General features: G+C 42.3%; 1 protein-coding gene across 1 annotated transcript in view; it reads right to left on the reverse strand.

Moving 5' to 3' along the window:
- Positions 1–2,858: 2,858 nt before the first annotated feature.
- The window catches only part of LOC104084418 (bifunctional heparan sulfate N-deacetylase/N-sulfotransferase 4), a gene marked incomplete at its 3' end in the record, with an annotated part of 47,267 nt that continues 40,977 nt past the window's right edge, over positions 2,859–9,148 (reverse strand). The window contains exons 4-5 of the mRNA XM_009588254.1: positions 4,687–4,872; positions 2,859–2,987 (exon numbers count right to left, since the gene is read on the reverse strand). Of these exons, the coding sequence (XP_009586549.1) occupies positions 2,859–2,987; positions 4,687–4,872 (315 nt within the window). The remainder of the gene's footprint in view (positions 2,988–4,686; positions 4,873–9,148) is intronic.

Genomic DNA, 9,148 nt, shown 5'->3' on the forward strand with positions numbered 1-9,148 from the left:
ACTACACCTTCTTTTACACTGAATAAAAGAAAGGTCTTCCCATTTGATCATTTGTGTGCTGTCCAAACCGTATTTAAAAAAAGAAAAAGGGTGTATGAATATAGATGATTTTGTTTCCTACGCACACCAGTTTCCTTCTGAGATAAGGCTAGATTTTGCTTTTGCTGTTGTCAGTCAGTGCATATTTCATAGGGTAGCGTATCAACCGGACTTGAATGATGGTGGGGTTTTGTGGTATATCTTACTTCAACTCACACATGATTAAATTATATTTCTTCCTGTCTGAATAAGCACTTATATTGGAACAGATTCATACTTAACTCAGAGTTAGGGAAGTGGATGTCAGTATTTCACTTGTGTCGCTTAGCTCAGTAAAATATCAGTTTTGATGAGGTAAAGATAGAAAATCATAAAAATGGGAGGGGGGAATCAAACATTAACAGTATAGAAGAGCTGCTCTTTCCAAATACCACCCAATAATATATATTGCACTCTCAAGTTATTGGAACATAGCTTGGTCAAAACAATGACTTCATGTACTGAAGATAATCAAAGAAAATCTTCCTCCTGCTCCCCTTTTCTTTGGAAGATGATTTTCGAACTCTGCCATGAATATCACAGATGCGTGATTAAATCTGGCATGCTTTGCCTGCCATTCCATATTGCCTTCCTAGGAAAGGTCCCGTCTCTGCTGCATTGCTCCCGAAACCCAAAAGGTAGAACTGCTTCTCTCAAGTATTCTTTGTGTCACGCTCGGGGGGCACTGAGAGCCCCCGCCTGTGCGGCGGGACCCATCTAGGGAGGGATCTGGCCCTTTCCTGGGGGAAGCAGTTGGACCCGGCTGGGGGAAACCTCCCGCGGGGCCGGCGCAAGCGCTGGGGGTGTTGGAGGTCCCAGGAGGAAGGTGCTCCAGCACCTTCGAGGTTGGACCTGCTTGGGAGCTGCCTGGAGAGCCCAGGCTAATGAATTATGGAGAGTGTAATAAATGGTGGCACGGGCCTATCTGATTTCATTCAGAGTTCAATAATAGCCTTTAAAATAATTTTTAGACTAATTGAAGAGCTACCATTCCCCATAGCCTTAGCCTGTCTTTGGAAAAAACATTTGGACGCGATCGTTTAAAAGATCCAAAGGCTGAAATTTCTAATAAGCAACTGCGAGCTTGTGCCTTCTTGCTTATCTGCTGTCAGTAAACAAGAAAAACCTGAAATTAGGGAAAAGGCGAGTTGTAGGGGAGGAAGCCAGGGTGGCCCGAGCACGCTCACAGGCTTGGACACGGTGATTGACTGCGGAACTGGGGCTATTTGAAGCATCTCTCGTGGAGTGAGAACATGCTCTGCTACAGATTGCTGCACTGCCTGCATCTGAGGAAAGCTTCAGGTAAGTGAAAGGTGCACGGGTATTGATCAAAGTATGATAAAGCTAAGGATAAATTTCAGCACCGTCCCAAGGCAGTGACGAGCCACGTTACACTTAAGGAAACTAAGGGAAGAAAAGCCAGCCTGAGAGAACTACAGGTAATGGAGAGACAGGGTAAAGAACAGAGATATTTTTTATTCTCAACTTAGGTGTCATGTGTATGGTGCAGAAAAATTCCTAATAGAAATGTCCCATTTCTTTAAGCCCACTGAATCTTTGAGTTAGATGCCAACTTAGCTCCCCGAAAATTATATAATTTTCACCTAATTATATAATACCGAAATCTATATTTAGGTCTCTAAATAAAAGTGACCTGGATTTGAGAGTTAGCTCCACCTGAAGTTTCTTTAGCTCTGCAGAGAAGTCAGAGTACTGCAATTTAAACCCACTGAAAATTAGGCCACCTGGCAAGACACAAGACATTTATCTTGTGAGTGGTATTGCTTGTTTGTGTGGAACGGGAAGAGGGGAGGACAATGGCAAAAAAAAAAAAATATTGATACATGATTTTTTTTTTTTTTTGTTCTTGTCCTTCCTCCTTCCACCTCTAGGCTGCTGTCTTAAATGGCACCAGACTGTTGTTCCCAGGCAAGAGAACTGTGACTTCAAAATAGAGCATTTGCAGTCAGGTAGCTTTGCTCCTTGATCCTTGGTAAGCCCAATCACACCTATGCACCCACCTACCTCGTGTTGGTATATGTATATGTGCATGTGTATATTAGCGCAGCGCAGTTCGGATCGCTTTATTAGTTGAGAGACAAAACTGCCTGATAGCTCTGCAAATCATCCTTAAAGTCTGTGGCACTTTTGGTTAAACCATATATGTGTGTGTGTTTAGACACATGTAGGTTGTTTATATGTGCAGACAGACATACATATATATAGTTTATGGTTCATGTAATGTTGACGGAGAAGAAGAAATGCAGCCCTGAGCAAAGCACAAACGTTCATTAGAAGGCTGTGTACTGCTTGGGATATTTTTTAGCTGCACAAAACCTATTTTTAAGAGCCAGTGGTGGGGGAATGATATTGGGCCTGAGCTCTGGGGTTTCCACTGAGCTATATCAGGAGTGCCTGAGGAGCCAAGCTTATGGAAAAAAAGGAAAAGCGGAATAAGATCACACAGTTTTCTCTGCCCTCAGTGGTTTCTTTCAGTTAGACAAGTCAGCGCACTCTTCTCTCGCGGGGACCCGGCTTCAGGTTGGGAAACATTATGGAGCCAAAATTAATGCATTTTCCAGTAACTTGTGGCGTACAGTTGTCGTTAGAAATTAGCGGAAGAGACTTTGCTCCTTTCCTCTTAAACTGCTTGTTACCTCTGAGCAAGTGGTCTTGATTTTTATTTCCCAAACAAAGAAAACTTATCTCCTTCCCTTCCTCCCTCCCTCCTCCCCGTTAGTCAGCGTGTCCAAAAAAAAATAGCAAAAGAAGGTACCTACGGGATTCAGGAGAATGGTGAGGAAGAGTTCACCTCCTCGGATACTTTTGTCCAGTTCCTGAGGACCCCCAGGATATTCCTTGTAAAAAATAGTATGAGTGAAAAGGCCACAGGTCTGTCGAGGGAGCACCTGAGAACAAAATAACAGCGCCGTTGTGACATTAACTTCTTTCTGCAAACTTACCCTGGCACAGCCACCCGAATCCCTCCAGCAACTCAAAGAAACAAAACTGCAACCCTTTCTGCCTCTGCGCTCTGGCGTGTGTGTTTAGGGGCTCCTTTGCGCCTTGGGTACTCGTGGTAAGCGAGCGCGGTCCTGCAGATGTGGAGATTTCCAGACGCCAGCTCTGAAAAGCTGCGGCACAACACGCACCGAGCTTTCCTGCAGACCGCATTATTCAGCTCGTACGCTTACAGTAAGTGGTTGTTTCCTGGCATTTGGAAGAGGAAGAAAACAAAAAGCCAAACCTCTCTTCCCTTAGCAAGGTTCAGTTTATTAGCAGGTAAATAGTGCTTCCTGGCCGTCTTCGCTACCTCAGGCAATTAATCTCACCGTTCTTGAGACACGGACCTGAATTTGTATTCAGGACCACAAAAGTCCTGTTGCTTCATACTTTCCTCAGTCCTGAAAACCACACTGAGCCCCTCGTTCCCGGCGGTGAATTGTGCACGGGACTGGTGGGAGGCTGGCATGAGACCAGCCCGAGGTCAGCTCCCCGTCCTGCCATAAACCGAGAGGCTGGGTGTCAGAAGCGAGCCAGCTAGCAGGCCTGGGAAAAGAAGCTCCTCTTGGAGCACTGGGTGGTTTAGTTACATTATTAGCTAGGGGCTATCGAAGGGCTCTGGTCAAGTAAAGACAACAACTCTCAGGGCTTATGGGTATTGCCTAATCCATGCAGAGACATAATTCACCTGGGGAAGGGTTTTTGCTTCCCTCCAGTCAGTGTTTTCGCTTTTCTACTCAGTTAAAAGAACAAATAAAACCTATGTTCAGCAGAGAGTTTTAATACCTGTGTAAATGCACCGCTGAATTTGAGTCTATTCCAATAGTAATTGGACCCCGTGCAGTAACTTGGTTTTGATGAAGACCTTCCTTTGGTCTTGTTTAGGGGATCACAATTTTGACTTTCTATGCGTAGGCAATGTTCAAGACAGCTGGGACTTGAAAGCGTCCCGGGACCTGCCCTTGAAATATCTCTAACTTCACTTATGCGTATTCAATTTTTGTGTTTCACCTATCTGTAGACTTGCAGCTGGCCGGTAAGAAAGGCCACATAATTTTATACATTTTCCTGCCCTTCACGCAGTTGCAGTGCGTACGTGAGGAACCCTGTCTCTCCTCGCACAAACGCGTGGTCTGGAGGAGTCGGGCACGTGTCCGGTCCCTGGCTCTGGGAGTTTCAGAAGCAAAGCTTGGCCTTGGAGAAGTGTCATGCTTGCTGGAGGAGATTACTTACACCTGCTCACCTTCCCAGGTGGTGGATTTCTAATCCTTTCATGCATAAAGATGAACCAGAGCTTGAAACATAGGTCTTAGGCAGTTTAATGAATTTCCAAATACGCATTTATAACTCGGTTGATAGTTGACGGGACTACAAGTACTACATTTAGTTTCTGAGGATTACATTTGCAGTTGCCTGAGTTTGTGTGACACTTTTTTTTTTTAAAAAACTGGCTGCATAACAAATGCACTATTTTGGCATCCTTACAAATCCTCGATCACAGAGAATTTTAAATGATTGCTGTAAAACTTGAAGCGTTTGGTAAAAATAGCATGCTTTTGAGTCACTTAAAGTACTATTGCTATGAAGCATGGAAATGCAGTGTACCATGATGCCATTGTGGATGAAGCCCCGTCTGTACCGTGCAGGCTTCAGGTGTGGGTATTCTTCTGTGCTGGTCACTCGGATGTGCCAGACCTTCTTCCAGGCCTCGTACAGCTGGATGTGAACGGGGTAGACCCCGGAGTGGTGTGGAGCCACTGCGTAGCCCATGCTGGTCGGTATGCCGTGCTCCTGCAACACAGCAGAGGGAGGAATATATTTAGGAACAGAAAAAGAACGTGTAATTATTCAAAGCTTATTTTTCCTGCAGACAGCAGCAGCGGAGAAGCTGTTGTCCTTGGACAGACTTGTAGCTATTTGTATGTAGCACAACCTAAAAACGGGGGGGAGATGAGGGGGACCGGAATTACAGTTTGATAACTGCAGAGTTATCAAATAATCCTCTTGGATTACGTTGCGTTACTGTTATATGGAATAGATTTGCCTGCCTGTTCATTACATGTTGCGTGTATTTTAGTATGCATCCTACCTGTTTGGTTCTTTTCAAAGGTAATCCGGTAAGCTGATGCTGCTTATTTACTAAGCTATCAAACAGCATCAGAGCAGTAAACAGATGGAAAAAATTGTTGCGGTGACATATGTGGGATTTTTTTGTTTCCTATTTCTGGAATAAGAGCAAGTTTCCTTCCTGATTTAAAAAATATATAAATATCCTCTATAGCTTCTGAATCCGCTTATATTTTTCCACGGTATTAAGGTGGTAGCAAAAAAAGCTGGACTTTGACAGACAACTTTTTTCATTTCGTAAATATTTATTTAGCTCCATTTCTATGAGGAAATATGTGCATTTTCATGAATATAATCTGTAGGTTATCTTGAAAATATCTTCCGATGGCACAATGAGGTCGTTAACGTACAGGCAAAAGGAATTAAGGAAGAAGCTTAACTGCGAGCGTGCTGGGCAGGTTCCCTTCACTCCTGATGCTCTCCTGCCTTTGTTCTGCTCCTCATCCCTCCCGCTCCCGATTTAGCGTGGGCTGTCTGAAAACCCCATCTGACGACGAGGCCTGATAACCACATCTATAAACCAGGATATGTTTAAAAGAGAGCAAATTATTTGAAGTGTAAGCTAGACATGCGAAAATGAGGTAATTACTTTCATTGGTCTGAGTGACTATTCAGAAAGGCATCCAGAGTTTATCATCAGCTACTGGCAAAAAGAGAGGCTGCGCTCTGCCTCTTCTCCTGCTGAGGCTCATTTCCAGCAGGTCCAGTAAAAACCCTTTTCAGCTCTTCCACGGCATCTCCAGCTTGCAGGGTGTCCTGCCGCTGTGGCTCTCGCCGGATCCCTTCCCGCGCTCCGGGTGTTTACCAAATTCATTTTACTTCCCAGTACTACAAGATACATCGGCTGTTTTCTGTTCATATAAAATTGATGTGCAGAGGGAAATGGCTAAAATGCGAGACGATGAGGGAGGTTTTTTTTTTTTGGCCTCCCTCTTGCCCACATTATCCAAGAACTGTTGATTACTCTAATTCCAGGAACAATAGGTTCTGCTGGGCATCTTCAAGTTCTTTGCAAAGAAAGGCTTTTGGTTCACTGACAAAAATTCAGATAAATCTGTGGGGAACGCTTGTTCGTACATCACATAATGCAACCACTTAAAATTGTCCACTCCTTATTAGTAAAGATCTTGGGTTACTGACTGATCTTGAAAAAAAGAAACCCAAACTCACTATTTTGTAATTTACTGAGAGGAAAATGTAATTTCTGCTTATTAATGTTGTTACGTACCTGAAAGGCATGAGTCGGTTTAAGGGTGAAATGAGGAATAGCTCTATAATAAGAAGTGTTAAATCACTCTTTTCTCTATTTTTTTGCCGTGAACATGTATAAAGGAAAAAGCTATATCTAAAGGTTTCTGAAAAATCTGGCCATTTATTACTCTGCCTGAGTAGTCTACGATGCTCACGGTGTCAAATATACTGTGTTCACTTAAATACACTGTATTAACTTGAATCTACAACCCTTCATCAAACCCACATTAGGGACTATACAGACACGTAAATGTAAGGCAAATGTGTCCCAGGCTAGATAATGGACACTGCTCTGAGTGATTTGTCCAAAAGTAGGTATCTGGATGAATACATGCAAAATCCTGTTTATCTACTTAGTTTTGCTGCTGGTATTGCCATAGCAACAGAATGGTGAAATGGTAATCTGTCACTCACAAATAAAATGAGGCAGATTTTCATAAGTTCTCAATATAAAAAGCTAATTGGCCTCTGAATAAAACCTGCACACTGCATAGTTCATCCTACAAATACATGTCAGTCACTCAGATACCAGATATGACTTTAAGAAGAAAAAACGAACAAATAATCGGATTTTCTTTGATCAGTTCCATGTTCAGTTTACTTGGGTAAATTAAATATTGTATGTCCTCTTTTAGCAATTTCTGTTGCTCTGTTTCCTTTTTTCCTCTCATTTTGTTTAAATTTAGTTTGGGATCGGGAACTAATGTGTTAAAGGAAGAGTATACATTTGAATCTAAGCTATTGGGCAAAATGGGAGAAGCCTGTAGTTGAGTACATGTTCTTATATATTCTAAGGAACAATTTCCTACAAGATTTTATTGGGTTATTTTTACATTCAAGACTTCCAATGATTTTTTTTTTTTTTTCATTTAAAAATTTGTTCAAAAACTTTGAGTGTGTTTGTCTAGTTTGGAAACCTTCTGGTCCTTTTTGGCGCTGAGAACAGCAGCATTACGTTCCTTTGCATGCTTAAGCTGGGACCCCAGAGCCAATTTTGGACAGGTTATATTTGTATTCCTATTTTACCTGTGTGTTAAGAGACCTTCAATCCTAATTTAAATGACAGTGTAAGCTGAAGCTGCAGCAGTGGATGAGTGCAATATTAAAGGAAAATCACTGTTATAACCTGTGAGATAGGGGGAAGACAAATAAAATAGTTGTTGCATTTTTGGCAGAAAATTCCCTGAGTTGTCGCTGCTTCCCATGTATTGGGTTGCATCGTGGAGCGGTCTGGGAGCACGCGACCTGCCTTGTTTTCAGGGCTAGACCAGATGAGAGGATGCTCTCCAGGAGCACACCTCATGTCCTCCAGGCACCAGTGAGCGCGTGGTAAGCGGCTCAGACTACTACCAGCTCAAAAGAACCCTCCCTCTGATGCCTGCATGTGGCCAGCGCATCTGGCCGGCGGCGGCCGCTTCACGTGGCAGAGCCCAGGGAGTCGCTGTCTCACACTCGTGCCGATGGAGCCAAGCCAGAGCAATGGGAATTGGAAACTCATAGTCCTGCCGGCACAGCCCGGCTCGTCTGCGCACCCTCCAAAGTTACCTTGCCCGGAGCCCATGCCTAGGACGGGTACTTTTATGGGTGATCTGAAAGGCTGAAGCAATCTGCCAAGGCTGCTTACCTCTCTCAATTATCAGCTTCATTCAAGCAAGCGAAGATTTGCTTGAAATTCCTAACCTCTTTTGACCTTCCTATTTGTACAGAAATGAGCCGTGTTTGCCGTGAGTTAGCACGTGCTGTGCGTACGTATTCTGCATTTGCAAAAAAACCCTCTGCTAAAGGAAGGGCAGGTAATGCAGAATGAGCGCCGCTCTCCAGAAAGAGGTATATTCTCAACAGGTAAGTTTGCATTCCTATAGCAGATTTGCTGTGAGCAGATGTTGGAAATTTGAATACAAAACAGCATCTGGAAGATCGACTATTTATATTAGCAGGATCTTGTCTGACAGAAACCCCTAGTTTTTGATTGCACCAAATATTACATGTCCTTGTTAAAATGCAGTAAGAAATAAAATGAAACAAAACCTAAAACTGTCATAACACAACTGGCATTCTGGTTCTTAAAGATCACTGGTGATTTGTTTTAGAGAAACATCTAGTATTGACCACTGTCAGAGAAAGGAGGGGGGGGAAAAAAAAGCAACCTTTTAATTTATTAAATCTTATGTCTACTGTAGATCATCTTTTCATACAGTCAGTTGAACTGCAGCATTCCTTTTGGTGTAAAGACTTTTATGAGATGAAAAAATTAAAAATACAACCTCAGATAAGTTTGCTAAACTTTTTGACTTTGTCCAACAGTAGGTGATAGAGTAAATTTAATACTTTTTAAGATGTTACCTTCCAAAGTTAAAAGATTTACATAAGCTTTGCATATTCTTAGTCCTGAGATATATTTCGAATATTGCTGCACATGGATGAAATTTCCTATAAGAGATTGTATATTACTACATCAGTTTAAAATATTTAGTAAAGTTTCTCTTATTTGGTAAATGAATTTGCTACTTTCTTGTGTGTCAGCACTCACAAAAATGTTGTGTTGCGTTTTATCCTTTATGGACACATGATTTTTGTTCTCAAGAGTTACATTTCTGAATAATTTTTATTGAACAAATATTTCAGCCTTTGATTAATTTTAGTTCAATTCTAAACTTTAAAAATCTCTTCAAAATCTCTCTAGCTAGAC

Source organism: Fulmarus glacialis, unplaced genomic scaffold (genome assembly GCF_000690835.1).
Source record: "Fulmarus glacialis isolate BGI_N327 unplaced genomic scaffold, ASM69083v1 scaffold6532, whole genome shotgun sequence".
NCBI classification, from domain to species: domain Eukaryota; kingdom Metazoa; phylum Chordata; class Aves; order Procellariiformes; family Procellariidae; genus Fulmarus; species Fulmarus glacialis.